General features: G+C 42.3%; 3 protein-coding genes across 4 annotated transcripts; 1 reads left to right on the top strand and 2 right to left on the bottom strand.

The window, feature by feature from the left end:
* Window positions 1–328: 328 nt before the first annotated feature.
* Window positions 329–3969, bottom strand: LOC139909296 (cytochrome b-c1 complex subunit 6, mitochondrial-like). Its single transcript, XM_071896318.2, has 4 exons — window positions 3823–3969; window positions 3174–3245; window positions 1377–1538; window positions 329–792 (listed from the first exon to the last, which is right to left on the bottom strand). Exons 1-4 carry the CDS (start codon window positions 3868–3870, stop codon window positions 760–762), a joined length of 315 nt encoding a protein of 104 aa, XP_071752419.1. The 5' UTR covers window positions 3871–3969; the 3' UTR covers window positions 329–759.
* Window positions 3970–4154: 185 nt separating this feature from the next.
* Window positions 4155–9434, top strand: nsun4 (NOP2/Sun RNA methyltransferase 4). Its single transcript, XM_078287789.1, has 8 exons — window positions 4155–4247; window positions 4782–5033; window positions 5361–5518; window positions 5952–6106; window positions 6269–6429; window positions 6551–6675; window positions 7338–7470; window positions 7738–9434. The coding sequence occupies exons 1-8, from the start codon at window positions 4155–4157 to the stop codon at window positions 7879–7881; spliced, it is 1221 nt and encodes a 406-aa protein (XP_078143915.1). The 3' UTR covers window positions 7882–9434.
* A 5996-nt stretch (window positions 9435–15430) lies between these two features.
* dmbx1a (diencephalon/mesencephalon homeobox 1a) lies at window positions 15431–18343 on the bottom strand. 2 transcript variants are annotated; one of them, XM_071896345.2, is made up of 4 exons: window positions 18190–18343; window positions 17336–17514; window positions 16227–16623; window positions 15431–15867 (listed from the first exon to the last, which is right to left on the bottom strand). In XM_071896345.2, the coding sequence occupies exons 1-4, from the start codon at window positions 18341–18343 to the stop codon at window positions 15431–15433; spliced, it is 1167 nt and encodes a 388-aa protein (XP_071752446.1). The 2 variants fall into 2 exon arrangements, with proteins under 2 accessions (XP_071752446.1, XP_071752445.1); XM_071896344.2 differs by having other exon boundaries at window positions 17336–17531; window positions 18192–18343.
* Window positions 18344–20249: the final 1906 nt, after the last annotated feature.

Here is a 20249-nt window from a genome sequence, read left to right as displayed (position 1 = left end):
ACTAAGATGCCTAACTGTGTGAGGAAAGGCAATCACTTCTTTAACTGCATGGCATCATGTCTTGAAATGGGTCACAAGCCTGCTCCAGCTACTGTAGGTCCCTACGTAACAGAACTGTGAAACTGGATCTCAACTACATTTCACACTGAATCCTGGGTGGAAAATGTCCAACAGTCACCTCACATGCATCGGAAAGACAACCCAAAACACAGATGGCTTTCACAGTGCTTTGGGAGTTTAATGGTGTGAATCCTGAGTAGACAAATCTGCCAGACAATCATTTCTACTTGTACCACAGAAAAACCCAAAGCATTCAAATGGATGCAACTCAGAAAAACTGGAAACCAAAAGTCCCAACTTTATTGGCCAGGCCAGTAACAATGGTTATTACATGACTATAACTGAAGTAACTTCTCCATTATTGGAACAGCACACTGATCTTTGCATATGAATTGAGAATCTTGTGAAATACAACAACCTTTTACAATTCGGATGCACCCATCACCCATACAAGCAGTGACTCACAATTTACATACTGCTTCTGACACTGTAATGAAAATATATGCACTGTATACAGAAAAGGGGCATGAAGTTAGTACAGGAACCCAAGAGAAACAAATTAGTTGTACTTTATTCACATGAATACACAGAAGAACAATAACTGAGGTCTCAAGCTTTTCCTGATAATGTAAATTGTACAATTCTAGCATTTAAATAGATTCCACAGCTGCAACACTCTACTGGAATTGGGCAGGCAGTTCATTTCACTTTGTGGAACAACTTGTGTGCTACCTGTAAAGAGAAGGAGTGAAACAATTAGCATCATTATCAGGAGTATGGCTGCAACCAACGATCATTTTCATTATCGATTGATCTAACGATTATTTTTTCAATTAATTATTTAGTCTATAAAATGTCAAAAACAATGACAAATGTCCATCACAAGTTACCAGAGCTCAAAGTGATTCTTAAAATTGCAGAAAAATCTCAAAGTATTCTTTTTATAATATGAAACAGAGAAAAACAAGCAAATCTTTTGCAGCATTTGTGAAGCTGTAGCAAGCAAATGTGGTGCTTTTATTTGATAAATGACTAAACGATTAATCGATTATCAAAATTATAATCAATAAATTTTCTGTCAATCGACTAATCATTTCAGCACTAATCAGGAGCCCATCAAAGGCACAAAGACGGACTCTTTCCCAAACAACATGACATGCAGTCTCTTCTCTCTCTGATACGTTGTGTTTAGGCCCTGAAAGCACATTGTCTGATCCTCATCCTCTCAGTCTTACACTTCTCCTTCCTCCTCTGTCTCCATCACCCTCTCTCTCTCTCTCTCTCTCTCTCTCTCTCTCACACACACACACACTTACACAATGGTCCCGTGCGTGCAGGAAGTCGAAGAGTTCTTCTGTGCAGTCCTCCATGGTGCTGGACCTGGAGCTGACCCGGGCTTCGCACGTCTCCAGCCGCTCCTTGTAGTGCACGCAGTGTTCCGTCTCCTCACACTTGGCTCGTATCGTTTCTAGAGGATCCTGAGAGGGGAACACAGCAGGCACACATGAGGGGGAAAGGCTTTCTATGAACAGAATGTGGTATCGTTTCAGAAATGGAACGACTAGGACGGGGCTTTACCACTAAATACATCAGTCAAATGAGTTGTGATGATAACCATGTGTGTTACATTCTGTAGCCTGTCAGCAGCTTTACACCAACATATTTACGACATATTTCACTGTCTCCACTCCCTTCTTCTTTCCATGTCCAACTTCTCCGTCTCATGCAAAACATTCCTCAGAGCTGGTGGCACATCAAGCCCAAAACTCAAACTTTTGAGGGGTACCATTTGTAAAGGTGACAGTAACTTTTGTGGCTGCTTTGGAAATCATCACAACTACGCTGACAGTTATTATTTATTCCATTCAAGTTCCATGTGGCAAAATGCTAAGCGCCCTATTTATGGAAAAAGTACTGATTCTGTACAGTCCCACGGTGCTGTATAGACCTAATTAATTAACAGTTTATTTGAATGTGACCTCAGCTCTCTGGCTCCCTAGCTGATCAGCTGCCTTCATCTCTTCTATGGAGAATACAGTAATGTTAGGCTACTTGGCTGGCTAATTAACATTAGTAACTGAACTGTTAGCAAATATAGCTTTTTAACATAGGCCACATGTAATATATACATGCACTGCTCATACAAAATTACTCCAGTTATGCCAGAGTATGTGTTGTCTTACGCTCATAGAAAGGTTTCGCTGCATAATATGTATCAGAGTCCAACCCTGTATCGCAGTAGTTAAACTATAACAAAGTGAGTTCTCAAGTTGTATTGTGAATTTATCTGCATATGAGGATTCTGTGCGAAGATTCGTAGTTGATGTAAAATTCTCGCAAAAACACAAATTTTACATCCTTACAACTTGAGTTTTACTTGCATTAAGTAGATACTTCTCAATAAAAAAAAAGCTTGAAAATGATTAAAATATACTGTAAATGTAAATTTGAGTTTCATAGCACAGGTATTGATAGTATTCTGTTACATCACCACACGGCCATCTTGGTAGGAAAACAACAGGTGATTGTAATAAATTAACAGGTGATTACAGTCAAACGACAACCACAGCCAATGAGCTGTGTGTATTGTAAAGCGCCATATTGGTAGGAAATGCATGTGACATCATGGTGATACTATGAATAGAGGAGTGACTTGTCTCACCCTGAATGACCTGAATTTGCCTCTTGAACACACTTCCAGTACTTCCTGAACAAACCGTTTACAGGTGTCATGACAGTCATGGTGGTTTATCTATTAAGACTATCAAGAATATAATGTTTGAGATGATAGATAATTAGAGTGTTTTTCCATGGATGTAGTTGTTCTGCTACTCAGCACTACATGGCCTCTAAAGCAAACAATCCCACAACCTGACAAGCAGCAACACGTCTACACAAGCTGCAGCTGCAGAGGAACTGTGGCTGTTCAGTGCAAAAAGACAAACAACCACAACACATAATGGGTTTATGTCGCTGTGTTTGGCCTCTGCTGTTCTTTCATGTTGACTGCTATTAAGAAAAGCATTGTCCATGTTCTGTTCATATATAATCCACACCTACAATTTTTTAATTATTTTGAATATAGTCTTACAATATGAAAAACAACAACTTACCACCATGTCCTCCTCTTCCTCTTCTTCTTCCTCCTCTTCTTCCTCCTCTGCAGGCGCCTCCTCTTCCTCCTCCTGGTCAGTGACAACATTAAAATAATTTCTTTAGTTTGGTCTGAAAGATACTAATTATAATTTAAAAACTAGGGATGCAGGAGCAATTCATCTCTGACCAATATGAAAAAATAAAAAATAAATCAGATAAAAATACAATACAGATTTGAGAGGCATTTGACATTTTATAGGGGCTTAAAAATGTGGAATAAATGCCTATATTTATCAAGAATAAAGGCAGTTGTTCACGTTTCAAATCGATGTAAATACACTCGAAAATAACCACGCGTGATGAGCCGTGGATGACCTGGTATAATCACAGTAAAAAAAAAAACAAGTGGACGTCCCTTAAAAAAAATAAACTCACAAAATTCAACTCTCAACTGAACTCAGTGTAACATTACATTTTAAATTTCATCTGCCAGCCAGGCCATGTTCACTGGCCAAGCAATGTCCAAAAACAGCTGACACCAAACTGAGGCGGGACACCGGTTAACGTTTGAGCAGCAAAATCATGGCAATGGCGTAGAGTTGCGCAACTTTGTCCAAACACACACACAAGGCAACAATACAGCAACATCTCAGTATTTTTCAGTACCTCGTCGTCGGGCTCGCCGTACGTGATCATTTTGTTTTCGAAAACCATGATTAAAGTCCTAAAAGTCGCCAATAATCCCGGCAGAAGAGAGGATAAGTCCCAACTCGTAAGCGCTGTCTTGGAGGACGTGTTAGGTCACACGCAGGAAAGAGCTAGAAAGTTGACCGGATGAATTTCCCTATTCGTCAACAGTGATTCTTTAACTGGCTCTGCTCCAACCACCGCCTTGGGTTTGGTCTGAGGCCCGCCCATCCGACTCAACATGTGCGGAACTTTTGTTCGGCTGGCGGAGAGAACAGAGAACTCGGAGTATTAAACTGTCGCACGGCAAGATGGCGGCGCTCATGGACACGAGAATCCTCCTCAGAAAAATCAAGGATTTACGGTGTCTAACACCCAAACGAACCCGAGTGAAAGCGAAATGGGTATGTCGTCCATACGATATAGTACCTAAAGCAGTTGCTAATACGTGTATTCACTAATAAACACGTCCAAAGATAGGTTACCTCATACTGAAGGTATACTGTATAATGCTTCATTATGTTAGGAGCTGTCATGCATGTCCAAGTACATACCTGTACATAATTAAATATTTCCTACAAAAGTCCTTTGAGACATGCTTGTGATAAAGGGCTATATAAATGAATGAACTTGAAATGTAAGCGTTGCCACAATGCACTCATGGTATTGTAAAGTAGGCCTTCTTTGGATATGTAACATTTTATGACACAAATTAACATTATTGTGAATGTCTTGTTTATCCCCTGCAATTGTAATACATTTGATGACACTTTATTTAGATCACCAGTCTTTCCAAATGAGAAATTGTAGCCTAACATGGTCTTAAAGTAGTCCATAGAGGACATATTGCCGTTTCCTATCAAAACTTACTCTTTATTGTGGCTGCTCAACGTAAGTAATCAAAAGCCGCCTCACTGGACTTCCCTGCCTCTGAACAGGCTGCCACCCAGGCCAAGTCCCCTGCCACCAGCCTGGCCCTGCAGTACTTTGATGCCACCTACAGCCTGCAGCTGGGGCAGCAGTGGCCCTCCGCCCGCGCCGGCTTGCTGTCTGAGAGGAAGTACGGAGCGCTGCTCAACAGCTTCTCCCACGAGGCGGTGCTGGCTGAGCTGCAGGCCCAGGGGTGCAGAGACTTCGTCAGTCACACAGATCAGGAGGGTAGGGGTGCAGCTTCAGCATTCAGCCCATATGTTATTATACACATATGATAAGAACCATACCTTATCATACGTGCATAATAAGAACTATGTGTTATCATACGTGTATTACAAGAAATGTATGGTTCTTATTATACACGTATGATAAGGTATGATTTATACCATACATGTATGATAACATTAATAATCTGATCTGCAATCAGCTTTTTTCACTCTTAAAAATCAGCATCAGCCTTCAAATAGCCATAATTGGTTGACCTCTAATTTTTATTTCAAGTGTCACAAAAAACAATGGAGAATGACTTCTCTCCTTCTGTATGATCCGTCTGTTCAGCAGCTCAGCCATTCTTGGAGCAAGAGGCTGGAGGGGAATCAGAGGGCAGAATGGAGGAGGAATCCAGTGTTTCTCTGAAGAAACCTGACAGTGTTGATCAGGAGCTGTCACCGCTGCGGCTCAGCCCCAACATCAAGTGCTTAGTGTTTCCAAGAGGGGATATCACAAGATTCAAGGCTGCTAGGTGAGCTTTTTTAATTAACGGACTATAAAATTATCGAAGGTATTTTAATACGTCTGCTAATTGCCTCTGTGGCTCAAAACGTTAGCTTTAGCTCTTGGTTATCAATGGAATTGCATCCAGTAACATTCGTGAGATAAACATATTGTTGCTGTCAGGTGAAAACCTATATATCCAAAATGTCAGCTTTTTAGGACCTAAGAAAAACAATAAGCCCAAGAGGTTGGAGAATTTTCTCAACCCACTGAGAACCATGTGATCTTTCAAATAAACTGAAAACATGAAAATCACCCAAATTGGATTTACAAAGTTTTCACCCAACAGCAATGATATGCTGTATTTGGATAATATAAATGCTAGTAATATTCCATCTGCCATTGCAAATGACAAACTGCAGTCTAACCCTCAGCTCTCTTTGACTCCTTGTCCTCTCAAGACCAGACATGAGCGGGTTGTTGGGCTACTACCTGATGGATGCAGCGTCCGTCTTGCCTTGCCTTGCGCTGGATGTTCAGGAGGGTCACAGTGTGTTGGACCTCTGTGCCGCTCCAGGAGGCAAAACCCTGGCTTTACTTCAGACCCACTCTATACGTAAGAGGACAGCTCTCATCTCTCTCTCTCTGCTTTTTTATAGATATTTTTTACTAGTTCTTTGTTTCCTGTACGCTCTCTCTGTCAGTCAGTTGTAGTAAACCATCCACTGTGTGTGTGTGTGTGTGTGTGTGTGTGTGTGTATGTGTGTGTGTGCCAAAGGGTTTTTGTGTGTAAATGACGCCTCAGTGTCTCGGACACTACGTCTGAAAAAGGTCCTTCACAGCTATGTTCCCAAGGAACTTTTGACCAATGAGAGACTACGCATCACCTCCTTAGATGGCACCAAATGGGGGGAAATTGAGAGCAACACCTTTGACAGAGTACGGGAGCATTATCGTTATTAACATCCATACTTTACACCTTATTGTTGACGCTTGTTGATCATGTAGTGTTGATCCCACCACCTCCCTGTCCCCCTCCCCCTCTTGTGTCTGGGTTCAGGTCCTTGTTGACGTGCCCTGCACCACAGACAGACATGCGCTCATGGAGGAAGACAACAATATATTCAACAAGAGCCGGACCAGCGAGAGACGGAAGCTGCCCCAGCTACAGATGGAGCTGCTGCTGTAAGTAGGCCAGAGTGGCACGGTAACAGAATTGTCATTTTGTGGCTTTATGTATGCTTTGACAGTATGGTTCATATATTGTGTGTGTATGTTTTATTACAGTTTATATGGTTACGCAGTACGCACACCACCAAGCGTTACACAGCGTGCTGCTGTCAGAGTGCTTCAACAATTCTACTAATGCAGTATTTATTTTGAGTGTCCCAAATCTGTACTATAGCATGTTAAAATCAAGTACAAATAATGCAGTATGTGAAGGAAGTAAACATTGTACTAAAAATCTTGTGAAAATTTGAATTATTATATACTGTATATTACAAGAAACAGGACAGTTGTAAATGCGGGATTGTAATTTGACGGCCAACCAGATGTGCGGCCTTAGAGGCATTTAACACAAGACACCCATATGGGAGACAGCAGTCAACCAATGCACTTGTACTTCATGCGGCAAAAAATGACAAGTCGACTTCACAATGAAGATGCACAGTCTAATATAGTTTAATCAAAACATTCACGTAGCTAATCTGGATAAAAATCAGATTAAATGTGTTATAGTATGGTTTCATTATAGCAGTCCCTCTGAAAGCTAACAGTGAGCACGCTGACTAAAGTGTTGCATAATGTGAAAACCCCTTCATCCCCTGCCTCCTCTCATCCTGCAGGGCTGGTATCGAAGCAGCCTGTCCAGGCGGGGAGATCGTCTACTCCACCTGCTCACTGTCCCAACTCCAGAACCAGTATGTGGTGGAACAGGCCGTCCACCTGGCCAGAGAGAAGCACGGCATCCACCTTCAGGTCAGTGGCACACACACAAACAAAACATAATCCTGTCAGTGTCAGTCAACAAGAACATGTGACATACGCATGACACCCATAGAAGCTCCCACTCATAGCTAATAGAGGTCGATCTATTAACCGTAACAGTTCATTTGCAGTGCAATGTTATGACGTCTCTCTGAGGGCATAATTGTTTTCTTTAGTATGACTGAACCAGAATCTTCACTTTCCTGGTTTTTCATGTTTTTTTTTGTTGTTTTTTTTCCTGATGAAATCCACCTCCAGGTTGTCAACCTGCGACCCCTCACACACATGTTTAGGAAAACCTTCCACTTCGCCCCCGACCTCCACCTGGGTGAGATGGTCCTGCCACACCTAGCCGCTAACTTTGGACCCATCTACATGTGCAAGCTAAGGAGGCTGAGTTAGAACAGGAAGATGACTGTGGACTGTTTGACAACTGTGGACAATGCTGAACCAGACTTCGTTACGGAGACTTTGGGACTGTTGTAAGCAAAGAGGAATGTGAAATTCTTCTTTGGGATTCTTGGTTTCTGAGTTAAAAATCTGATTTGAAGAGAATTTGCTGGACTTTATAGAATGGATTGGTGGCTGAACCAGTTTTGCCACCCTTGCATTTTAATGCAGTTTTATCTTTTGCCCTGTAGGTGGCAACAGTAGACGGAGTAATTCACCAGAAGCATCAGTATGTTCTCTGCCCACTAGAGGACGCTAATGATTCATGTCTCCTGGTCCCAAGGCTGTGGTAACAGGAACTCCACTACCTCGGAACCTCTGCACTGGGTTTCCATGTTAAGAGGGATAGTGACAAACACAACTGCCACTAAACTCTAACCTTTCTATGTGCATTGAGATAGGGGAAGATCACTTCATTACCGTGACACAAATTTCTCCCATAATTATCGTCCCTCTTTAACACTGCTGTGGAAATGGGTTTGGCCTCTTCTATGATTATTCATCAGGTTTGATGGCTTTGCCTAATAATGCGGCGTGTAGAGGGAGGGCATAATGATCAGATAGGTAATGACTTATTTGACCATTTGGCTTCTCACATCCGAATCTCTACACCTTTCATTATCATAGTTGGATCGTCTCCGTTTTGCATTGACATCACTCAGAGGTGCAATGTTTTCTCTTATCATAACCTAATGTGAGCAGGAAGGTACCTCTTTTTCCATCACACCGCCGATGACCCTTTATGTTGTACTGGCCAGGCAATGTAGCGTGAAAAAGGTGTGTGTGTGTGTGTGTGTGTAGGTGTGTGTGTCTGTGTGTGTCTAACGAGTGGGGCATGCAGGAGTGTCATCGACATCCCACTGTCATTAAGCGGCTCCAAGTGCAGGAGCCGGGTCCCATCGCCGCGGAGGGACGGACGGCAGCGGTGTGGCTCCCAGATGAACATTAAAGAGGCAGCAGAGAGCTAAAATGGGACGCCTCGCCCCGTTTTGCCCCTCCGCCTTTTTATTCCACAGATGAGTGCAGATAATTTTCTGTGCGATTGTGAGTGATTACTGTATTACTGCGGTAAAAGGGGGATGTATCGGGGAATGCAGAGGGAATTAATGACACATAAAAACTATTTTTGTATTGACTGCTTTCGTCTCCGGGGCCTTGAATGCCTGTGCGCGCATCTTGTGATTACCTAAACGTATTGTAAATATGTGTTTCCTATGGGCTCTTACATAAATTTACATGTTTTAACACTCAGGAGACGGCAGACTATTAGAGATGAGTTACTCTCTATTCTCCCTGTCTGTAGACTTGACTGGCTGGCTGCTTTATTATTGAATTAGCCAATGAAGCGCTGTGTGTTTGTGCCTCTGTGTGTAAGCCTATGTTAGGGAGACATATGCTGTGTATTAGAAAGATGAATATTATGGGTTTAACTCTACATAACCGTGCTTTCGTCGTGTTTCCAAATATGATGTAAATATTGCATTTTTTTTGTTCATAAACATGCAAAACACTGTAATAGTCTTCTCTTTTGATCTCATGCCACACATGCTACTAAAAGAATGATCCTTTCCCTTGTGCTCATTTAGATTAAATAATGAAACCCATCCATTAAACAGAGCCCTTATAATATCAGCAGAGAGGTGAAGGGGCTGTAACCCGAACCCCCGAAGAAGAACATGTGGTCATGTATTGTGTACATAGGTTTATTACTAAGGTTAAGGGTTCAATTTAGTCTCCCCAACACTTAAAATGTTTGCACTGCACTTTATGTATCTTCATGTTAAGTAGCGTGGAGACAAGTGGTGACCAAGTGGTAGCCTATGCATTAAAGGAGATGCCGCTGTGCCTGTTGTGGTGTTGTTAAGCCCAGGGGCGAGGATCAGACGTGCGTCCCAGTTGGCTGTGGGAGAGAGGATCTCACCGGTGGGGGTCTTTGTCCCGGACACACTGTGTAGACCGGGCCCAGCAGGATGCGCTCCTCTCCTGTCCCCAGCCACAGGCCTCATAGAAAACACGGTCAACACCATACAGGTTTTTTTGTTTGTTTGTTTTTTCCAGATTACAGGTTTCCTCATCTCTCCCGTTCAAGTTGTGATGGAGATTTGTGTTTACATTTATAGGTGTTAAGCTGTCTGGCAACAGAAACAGAAAGATATGTCAATGGCAGCACTTGTATTATCTTATACGTTTCATTGAAACTCAAATGAGTGATGCCAGACGGAGTTGGGGGTGACAGAGAGTGGGTGACATTACTGGCAATGATGAGAAGCCCTTCCTTCCCCTTCTTTCCCTTCAAATCTCTTGTTATTTTGTCCAGACCACATCCTTTCCCCTAATGGGAAAGAAAAGAGAGAAGTGTGAAAGTATAGCATGAGCCGGTTTGGAAGCCATCACAATACATGGATGATTTCCCAGGCAATTGTACTACTAGCCTGCCACACCACTGTCTGGATCTCATGCCACCTCCAAAGGCCCATTTACCCTCTGACATGATTATTCTTTTCTGCCTCTCTAAGAGGTTTTTCATATATATTCATAGTGTTTTTTTATGGTGATACAAATTTTTATGGTGGACAAATACTGCATGAGACTTGCTCTATACACGTTTTGTTGCAGCATCATATAGAAACTTTCAGTAGTAATGGTTATCCTCCAAATTACTTCAAAGAGGCTTCTTTTATCAGACACGTTTCCTTGTGTGATGTGTGTCGAAGCATTTACTGACTAACATGGCACTCCATGAACTGGCTGAGAGCGCTCCCATTGGTTCAGTCAGGGCCCACATTGGAAATGCAACCGCAGGTTTAGGCTGCAGCCAGATTAAGAAGAGAGAGAATGGGGGTTTTCTTCTCCCTAAGAAGATTAGCCAGGGAGGGGCGAGATGGCAGTCAGAGTGTTTAAGAAAAAAGGAGAAGAAGAAAATGGAAGATGAAGTGGAACTAAAGGAGGGTGCCCCGGGATACACACAGTTTAGCCACCTGTTGTCTTCTTCTAGATATCGCTCCTTCATCTCTCTTTGTTTCTCTCTCTCTCTTTCTATCTCTCCGTCTCTTGCACAGTTTAATCACTGAATGTATTAAGAAAAAGGTCTGAGAGTTTGAAAAGTCTTGTGGAGAAAAGGACAAGGATTGTTATCACTGTAAAAGATTGTTCGACATCTTCGAGTGTCATGTATGAGTTGAATTTTGTGTGTGTGTGCATGCATGCAAGCTTTTTTTTGTGTATTTGTATGTGTGTGTGCGGCCGTGTGCATTATTGTACTTATGTGTGTATTTATTTGCTGTGCAAGTGTGTGCTTCCCTGTCCCCCTAAGTTCCCGGTGGTGGTTTCCAGGAGCACTTTGATGTGTATCTGGGAAATGCACTATTAGAGGGATTTCCCTGGGCCTGACAGCTCAGAGAATATGCGGCGAAATGGCAATGCCAGCGGGCTAAAAGAATGCTGGAAACAGGATTAGGATCATATTCTGGCAGACCCTGTCACCTCCTCAATGGGCCGCGGTTTCTAGCGCTGGCACTTTTCATTCTCGCCATGGTTAAAACCTTTAAGAGAACCATGGAGAGGAGGGAGAAAAAAGCACTGATTGAATGGTACACTGTGATTTTTGTGTGGGGGGCTTGCTCTGAGGGGCTGTGTGTGTGTGTGTATGGGTGCTTGCTTCTGTGTGTGTGTGTGTGTGTGTGTGTGTGTGTGTGTGTGTGAGTGAGACAGAGAGAGAGAGAGAGAGGGAGAAAAAGAGAGACAGCGAATTGATAGGCCTGTATGGGTAGGACACAAACAAGTACAAGTGTATTCTCCAACATTTATGTGTGAGGTTATATTTAAAACATACCTGAAAACTGAAATCTGGATTATCTGAACTGAATCTTAAAAGTTTAGAGTCCACGTTGTTGCTGCTATTTATTGAGCAAAGGAATTTTTTCAGACCCGATGAAACACACACATCATTACTCACTAAAAGGAGAGTAGATGGAGACGTGTGTGTACCTATAAATAGGTGGTTATGGCATTAGAGGGGAGTGGTGAATATACAACCCTGAGTGTTAGAGATGGAAGCACCTGATCCAGCATCAAGGGCTCAACACACTTGACCCTGCGGCACTACAATCTAGCAATCCCTGTTCAACCCCCAGGCACTGGTGCGCACGTGTGAGTGTGTCTGTGTGTGTGTGTGTCTGTGAGTGTGTGTGTGTGTGTGTGTGTGTGTGTGAGTGTGTGAAACATGCTTCTGTTTGGGGGGGATGGGTGTTAAAAAAAAGGGAGAGAGCATTTGGAACAGGAGTATTGTGTTATGTTCTCTGGTTCTGGGTCCCATGGGAGGAAATCCTGCCGTGTTCCTATATAGATGCCTAGCCTGGATAACAAGGACATTCACTTCTGCTGCGTATCCACACCACAATCTTATCAGTGATACAAGCAGGATGCCCTTGGCGGAGGACATACATGCGAGCAGTGTAATAAAACACAACAAGGTTAGGGTGAGGTGTTACACACACGCTAACGCTGCTAATCTGGGGAGATCATTATCCCCTTCTATCCGCTTTTTTGGGAAATGCTCATCCATAACAATGGGAGAAATTGCTCAATGCAGCACCTCAGGTGCATTTGTTATTTACACACAGTAGGGGGGAAATATATTTTCAAGGCCGATTCAATTAACAGCAGAGCAATGTCACACTGCCGGGGCGACGCGCTTACATGTAGAGTTTACTGTGGGAAGAGCAAGGGCACATATTGGAGGAGGTGGCGGAGATGCCCGATCGCCCTGCCTGTGTGTGTGTGTGTGTGTGTGTGTGTGTGTGTGTGTGTGTGTGCTCGTGCGTGCATGCATGTAGGAGGAGAGTTGGGTGGGGGTCTGTGCGTTTTGACAAACCATGCTGTTTAAGATATAATAGCAGCATAATCACCGCCCCAGGCCGTCATTCTTCAGGATAATGGCCTGCTTATTCATTGGGGATGGCTTATGTCTCCACGCGCCTTTTTATTTTTCCAGATTATGTTGTTCTTTTTCTGACTCTTTCTCTCCCATTCTGTCTTTGTCTCTCTGCCAATTCTATCAGATATTTTATTTGCATTTCCTTATTGTTATTCGTGTCTTTCCCACCTCGTCATTGTTGTTCTTTACCTGGCGGTCCCCTTTACTCTTGTCCTCGCTGCACCTCGTTTTTGTGACACAAGGGAAGCTGTGCTGATGCCACTTAAAATGAAAAATATGTATTTTACTGTCCAGAGTAGGTGGACCAATGAAGGAATTTGAAACAACTTTTATCCCTTGACAAAATTATTTTTGCGCACCCTAAGACTGATATTCTATTTCAATATTAATATATTATAATATTAATCTTCTGGGAGTGATTGAGCTAGCTAACTTATTGAAAGGCAGCTTAACAAACACATTATAAGAAGCAGCTTATGTCCACTTGTTGCTTTTCCAAATAATTGATGTCCGGTCACATTGTTTGGCCTGCAGCCCACCACCCATATCATGGTTTGGCCATTTCCACCTCTTATTTACGTGAATATTAGTAGATACTGAACACAGACAGTGAAGTCTTGATTATAAAGATCTTCAAGCAATGTTTTTATTTTGTGATTATTTTACAACAACACTAGTTCAAATCTACATTGTTAGCAAGGAGGAAAGGAAATAACATTGCTGATGGTCTGATCACTCTCTCCTCCACCATTATTAATCTATCTACCACTGGACCAAGTAGTTTGACAGAGACAGTGGGGGGAAACAGCATTAGAAGCACAGCAACAGCAGAACAACAGAACTCAAATAGAGTTGAGACAGCAGTACATAGAAGACTTGGGTCAATTATTCATTAAATTCCTTTCAATTACTTGGACTTCATGCTTTTCTGCCTGGAGTGCAAAATAGATGGAGTTGGCACTTTTCTGGCAATCCAAATAGTCCCACTGCTCCATTCTAGTCAAGATTAGTCACTTCCAGAAAAGCAATTGAATGCATTTCAAATAGTAATTGAACCCAGGATTGGTACACAGACAACCAAGATGGGACGGCTTCAGCTGTCCAGGAGGAGGGATGGATAGGAAGCGCTGCCGGTGAGCTCATCGAATACAATCTTACAATCTGACAGCTACAGGAACTGTCATCTGAGACAGCCCATAATCAATTATACAACATAATAGGAATTTTACATTTGCCTTAACGGTAAACATTAATAGATACTTTTTTGTCTTATTTTACATATTAAAATAATGTACATCTTTTCATATGGAGACATTAGTTTCCAGAACACATATTTAACAGAAAACAACAGAGACTTGTGACTTGAGACTAGTGCTAACAGTCAAACTTCCTTTCTTTGAAAAGCTGCATGTTTCCTCAAGCCCCAGTGTAACCTTAACGACAAAACAGAGAATATTTAGGCTGGAATAACTGCTGAGAAAATATGAATCAAGATATTGTATTTATCTAAAAGTCCAAATTTGTTGACCATATCATTTTTGTATTCACTTTAAGAAATCGAGCTCATTGTAAATTGATGCCAATCATATGGCTACCTTAATAGACCTTTTTTTGTTCGGACCTTTTAAATTAAAAAAGGCAGTCGTAAATGGTATGCATGTTCGTAATTGCATATGCCTCAGCTCCCTCAGCCCAGGGCAAAATGTAATTAAAAGCTTTGCACATTTAGTCACTGAAATCATTTTCTCATTATCAAGCCAGCCTCCATACAAAGCGGTGTATTACTGGCCATTAAACTGGTAAATTAGTCACTTTTAATTATGCAATTGAGGAGAACATGGCTTGAGTTTATTTTTATTTATGTGCTGTTATGTAGTACATGCTATGTACATAACTACACCGCTTAATTGAATTGTCAATGGTCCCGTGACAGAAGTGGTCTCTACTTCACAAGTGATAATACCTTTTTCCCCCTGGTCAAAAGAGCCTAATTCTCTCAAAAGTGCCTCATTAATTCACATTATACTTGTAAACATTATTTGCATTGTCCTTTGAATTGAGTGCATCCATCCCCAGCTGTGTACATCATTCTCAGTGAATTTTTTTTTTCTTATTTCAGAGTTTAAGGAGGTCCAGAATTACATGCCTGTCTGAAACATCAGCACAGTATATCATGAGTCAGGGATTTGTCCAGTGTCCTTTGAGTCTGAGGATTTACATTATCCTCTGCGTCTTATTTTAGGAATTTACAGTATCTTATGGGTTGACATTTCTCAAGGTTATACTTTTGGACCTTGTGCTGCAACGGAAGCTGAGAGGAGTGAAACTAGCTGAGGAACTGTGGTCTGTCTCAAAAAGCAGTCCTATACAGTTCTGTAGGTCCAGTGTGAGTCGGCATGGTTTCATTTTCAGACATCTGTGTGTCCTTTGCCCATCTACTGGAGGAGGGGCGGTGTACAGTTCCTAAAGGATTATAACAGTTACACAGACACACAGTAGGATGGGGTGATGCGTAGATTTCAGTGTCCTCCATAGGCCAGACTCGACCTGATTCAGAACAGGGGCTCAGTTTGGCATCGTGTCCAGTCCCAGCGAGGCGGCGTGCTGCTTGGCCCTCAGACGGAGGTTCTCGATGCTGGTGGTCTTGCTGTTGTGGCTGGTCAGGCCGCCTGCGGCTGACGCCTGCAGCAGGGGGCTGTTCCACACCTGCTGGGCGTGGTGAGACAGGGACTGGTAGTAAGACTGGCAGGGCAGAGAGCCCAGCGGCGCAGGGGGCATGTTGACATTCATCCCCAGGTAGGGGAGTGAAGACGGGGCAGCTATGTCGAAAGCAGGGTAGTGCACCAGGTTGTTGGTGGCGGCCATGTGCTGGCGGAACTGCTCCTGCAGACGAAACAGGCTGAGAGGGGAGGAGGAGTAAGAGTGGCTCTGGGAGAGAGGGCCGCTGGCCAGGCCGCTGCTGGAGGAGGAGGGGGTCACCGACGGAGAGACCAGGGGAGAGTCTGGGCAGAGAGAGGAAAGGAAGGATATTAGTAAAGGTTTGGTCAGTTATTTGCTGTAGGTGGAGTGTAATTGTTAAGTTAAGACAAGGGAAAGGCATGAAACAAGCTCATGATGGAAAGGGAAAAGGAATTCAATTCATTGTCAATGTTACTGATGCTGAATTCACATCAAGCTCATGTTGCTAACAACACCGAAAATATTTGTCCTGTTTGTTTCAGAGACACAACATGGCAGACATCACAAAGGTAGCATATATCTGAAAATGTTTTGTGTTGTCTATGAATCCCCTACATTTTCAGTGCCGCAGCAGATCATCTATACAATATCAGAATAAGAGTTCAATAGCCCACGTTCTTACCAGGTTTGGGGCTGAGGCGTTTGCAGGCCGGGGAGACGTTCCCAGGTGTCATGGCTCTCTCACACTTCATCTCCTCCCTCTGAGATTTACTCTCCTCCTCCTTATCTGTGGCGTTGTCCTCTGTCGCCGACTCGCTACCAGAATGTTCTGCTGACGTGACGTTCAGCTCCATCTCCACTGGTAAAGGACGGACCACGGGACCCTCTGTCTCCAGAGAGGAGGAGGAGGAGGAAGAGGACGAAGGGGGCAGCTGGGTGTCAGGAAGGATGGTGGTGGAGGCAGGTGCGTCCTCCTTCTCTCCTCCTTCGCCTGACGCCTCCTTCTGCTTCTGAAGCTGCTCCTTCTGGAGGCTGCGCTGCTTCTTACGGAACTTGGCTCTGCGGTTCTTGAACCAAACCTATTGGCAGAGAGGAGAGGAGGCAAGTTAGAGGGAGAACAGGCATAAAATAGGTACAACAGTGGATCTCAGCCTCCTCGGTGCTGCAGCACACTTTGGTAAGAACTTCAAGGCACAATAAATAATTAAAGTGCCAGCAATAACAAGGAGCTGTTCGACAAGGCTCAAACAGCATCAACAGCAGAGTTATAAACAAATGATCACAAGCCTATTGAAATCAATTTCGATAAAGGTAATAGTATTTTCATTGACACTTTTTTTTTTTTTTTTTTTTTAAAGAAAAATCATTTGAAAGTTTCAGTTGACTGCATTTGCCACTGTGCAGGCAAAGGTGGAAAGTTCCACTGTGTGGGAGTAAGGCAACATGGTAGGCCTACTACAAATATGTTTTGCTTTTTTTTTTCTGTATTGATAATAATATATGATTAGTGTTTCCAACTCAAATTGTAGATATTTATGAATACAGCAGACCAATCACATAGCTTTCTTTGTTCCTATAATTTTGATTCCCCTCCCCTTTTCTTTTACCCTACAAAAATAACTAAAGTCATTCAAATTTTAGAAGGATACTACAACAAAACTATACGTTTCTATGGTAATGTTATAGCCTAAAAAATATTATATGAATATCACAGTAGGACTAATATTACAGGTGATACAACAAAACGTCACAGTGGGATATCATAGTGTTTTTTCGCTGGGACAGGCCTACCTGCACGCGAGCCTCGGGCAGGTTGGTGCACATGGCCAGCCGCTCCCTCATCACCACATCCGGGTAGTGGGTCTTCTGGAAAGTCTTCTCCAGCGCCTCCAGCTGCTGGGCGGTGAAGGCCGTGCGGCTCCGGCGCTGTTTGCGGTGCTGAGAGCCGTAGCGAGCCTCCAGGATGATGTCTTGAAATGTGCAGCCGTTGGAAGGGAAAAGACACGGCAAGTTTAATTAATTGGACATGATAGGATTATGTAGCCTATAATGGAGGTGACTAATTCACACCTCTCTCTCTCTCTCTCTCTCTCTCTCTCTCTCTCTCTCTCTCTCTCTCTCTCTCTCTCTCTCTCAATTCAATTTGCTTTATTGGCATGAATGTCAGGTGAAATACAATTGAATATAATAATACAAATAACAAAAAATGAATCCCTGTAAACAAAACGCAATGATGAGTGCAGGCTGGATTTATGATAGCCTATGACATGATAACCATTAACATAAGAAATTTAACATTTGATTGATGTGATGTTAATGATCTCTCTCTCTCTCTCTCTCTCTCTCTCTCTCTCTCTCTCTCTCTCTCTCTCTCTCAGAAAGTTTGAACTGCAGACTAATGGAATCTCATGGAATAGGGAATATTGTAATAAGCATGCATTTTCACATAATTCTTGCCCTATTCTGAAATTTTTGCCCATAATTCCTCTCAAATGCATGGTGTGCCGGGGCATTGAACCACAGGTTTGTGGACGTTTCCAACTAATTTATTTGTACACAGCTACATACACATCCAAATGTCGTCTTTGTGTGTGTGTGTGTGTGTGTGTGTGTGTGTGTGTGTGTGTGAGCGTGCACTCAATTACCAGCTAGTCTCTCAGCGAGCGTGAGCGCGTGCACGGACGGCCGGTAGTCGGGGGCGTGCTGCGCCTGTTGCGCGGCCTGCTGGTGCAGGTTGTACATGGCGCTCAGGGAGTTCATGGCGTGCAGAGAGTAGCCGTTCACCCCGTAGTGCTGCATGGCGGCCGGTCGCTACCTGTGAGAATAAAAAAAGGAAGATTTAAATTTTTAGTGTCTTGCTCATGGGCATTTTGACATACTGTAAGGGCGCGTGGCTGCTGCGTTTTAGCCATGGCGGGCGTTGAACCTGTGATCTTCCGGTAATGGGACGGGGACTCAAACCACCGGGTCATATTCCATTTTTAATGCGTTATAAGGAAGAAATACTTCCAAAATATATATTTATGGCAGACCCAGTGATTTGAAAGCCCACCGTGTGCTTATAAAGTCCCAACATGACCAGATACACAGAAACACACAGGCTATTTATTAGAGAAGGACAGCAGGTCCACGCGCTCAGGGGCCAATAGATTTTAATATGTGCACTCAGACAAAAGCGTTATCCATTAACATCCAATTATCGCTCTGTTCATTCCATTAATTATACAAAAGACTTTTAATTGGGGTAATTATCACTCGTTCCCATAATGAACCGTGACGGATGCCTTATTCATGAATTTATTCACTCCGTCTCTGTGATCCCGGAGAAGCCAAATCCCCCTTGAAAACGTTGCTTTGACAGATCACGGCGTTGATGAAATGTGTTGGAAAATGATATAAGGAGATTTGTTCCGGGTCTCGGTGGCAAACCTGAAACCGGATAGCAGGATTATTTTGAATAGGCTATGATTACGGAAATGCTACTCTCGATACTGTTCAATTTCAGTTTAATTCTGAAATTTTATTTCCCAGGAAAATTTAACAACAGAGGGTATACAATCTTTATATTTCTTTATATTTTATAGGTGCTTTATAATTAATATAGGCCTATAGGCTTAAATAGGCTTACTGTATAGCTAAGTGCATAATAATATGGACAGATTAAACTTCTTGAACCAAAATATCCATATTAGAGTGTTTTACAAGGCAGCAATTTCCCAAACTCTATTTTGTAGGCTAGTTCTCCTTCAAGATTTTCATAGATAGATGAAACGCTTGAGGACACGATTAGATATGTATTAGTATGGAGGAGGCTGACAGGAGGGGATATCTCGGAGGCCCAAACAGTTATTATAACTATTACAGAGAGACCACAGGGAAAAGATATAAATCTTCCCCCTGTATGGCAGGTACAGTGTCCAGGGAGTTGGTTATAAACTTATACAGTAGATGGCTTGTAAAACATTTTCGACACAACTTTTATGCCGAGGGCTTTGATTTAACCAATTTTGTTGAGCTACTTGTTATTGTTTTATTTGATTGGATAATTTTATGATAATTTTAATGTGCTGTTTACCATAATTCGTTATAATCAGAATTTGTTGTTAAGCAAAATTGACCTGCCTATATTAATAAGAATGTGTTTTTGAACGCTTCAATTCCACTATGCACTGAAATTATGCAGGATTAGAGCAGTGATTTAACATGAATCTGAATGTATCATTTAATTGGTCCAAGGTCAGACTCTTAGCATAAATTCAGTATTAAGTTTAACTAGATGACATAATATATTTAATTTTGTTTGACTTTGACAATAGGCCTACCTATAATAATCTAATGTTATTTAATCAGGTACTGAATAATCAATGTTTAATCAATTACAGTAATTAAGGCGATATTGATACTACTAGGCTATTACTACTATTACTACTACTACTACTACTACTACTAATAATAATAATAATAATAATAGGCCTAATAAAATAAAAAATAATTGTAATAATAAATCGTTACAACAACACTGTTGTAAAAAATATTGGCAAGATAAAGTAAATAGCACTGCATGCTGACAAACAACTGCATTCAACTGAACCAAATAATTGAATCAAATATAAAGACACCTAATGCACTGGCTACTAAAAATATTCTCAAATTAAACTTTCACTTTTACAAACCAGAAAAACTCAGAGCAGCACTGGTCGTTGTT

The sequence above is a fragment of the Centroberyx gerrardi genome, chromosome 13 (genome assembly GCF_048128805.1).
Source record: "Centroberyx gerrardi isolate f3 chromosome 13, fCenGer3.hap1.cur.20231027, whole genome shotgun sequence".
In the NCBI taxonomy this organism is placed as follows: domain Eukaryota; kingdom Metazoa; phylum Chordata; class Actinopteri; order Beryciformes; family Berycidae; genus Centroberyx; species Centroberyx gerrardi.
The sequence above is the reverse complement of the archived record's forward strand: the minus strand, read 5'-3'. Positions and strand labels throughout refer to the sequence as shown.